The sequence below is a fragment of the Gavialis gangeticus genome, unplaced genomic scaffold, assembly GCF_001723915.1.
Source record: "Gavialis gangeticus isolate Ggan-Ray unplaced genomic scaffold, GavGan_comp1, whole genome shotgun sequence".
In the NCBI taxonomy this organism is placed as follows: Eukaryota; Metazoa; Chordata; order Crocodylia; family Gavialidae; genus Gavialis; species Gavialis gangeticus.
The window spans coordinates 22,262,550-22,263,148 of record NW_017729034.1 but is presented as its reverse complement, the minus strand read 5'-3'; the positions used below and the strand labels follow the sequence as shown (position 1 = coordinate 22,263,148).

Genomic DNA, 599 nt, shown 5'->3' with positions numbered 1-599 from the left:
TTCTTCTATTGCAGGCTAGAAAGCCAGATCTGAGTTTCTTTGCTGTGGATTGCTTCCATTTTGCTGAGAGAGGCTATGCTGAGATGGCCATGGCTCTCTGGAATAACATGGTAAAGGTTTATACAATAGCTCCATATGTACTTATGGAAGGAGCTCAGAAGAATAGAAGGGACACAGATACTACAGGGAGAAGTGAAATAGAAAATGGCTAGACTGACTGGGAGGGAAGTGCTGCTGTTCAGTAACAACTATGCCTTCCCTGGCCTGCATCCTAATGCAATAGTATTGGATAAATCAGTGATTCTCAATCAGAGTGCTGTGACACCAAGATCTTTTTAAGGGTGTCTTGGGGTAGCATGCAGCATTAGCACTGTTAGGTGTACAAGTGCCTACACATGATTTATAAGATAAACCCAGAGATCTCGAATAGGAATCCATAGGATCAAACCCAGCCTGGTCTGTTGTGGTCTTTCTGAGTCCTTTGCAACAGAAGAATCATTCTAGTATCTTTCTGTAGTAAAAAAAAAAAAAAAAAAATGTGAAAAGTAAAAGCTGGCATTTTCCAAGGGGGGCCTTGACTCTAAGAAGGGTGAGAAACC

The 599-nt window shown here is 41.7% G+C and overlaps 1 protein-coding gene across 1 annotated transcript in view; it reads left to right on the top strand.

Moving 5' to 3' along the window:
- The window catches only part of PLB1 (phospholipase B1), a 127,749-nt gene that overhangs the window by 122,741 nt on the left and 4,409 nt on the right, over positions 1 to 599 (top strand). Inside the window, exon 49 of the mRNA XM_019526696.1 lies at positions 15 to 110. Coding sequence (XP_019382241.1) covers positions 15 to 110 — 96 coding nt within the window. The remainder of the gene's footprint in view (positions 1 to 14; positions 111 to 599) is intronic.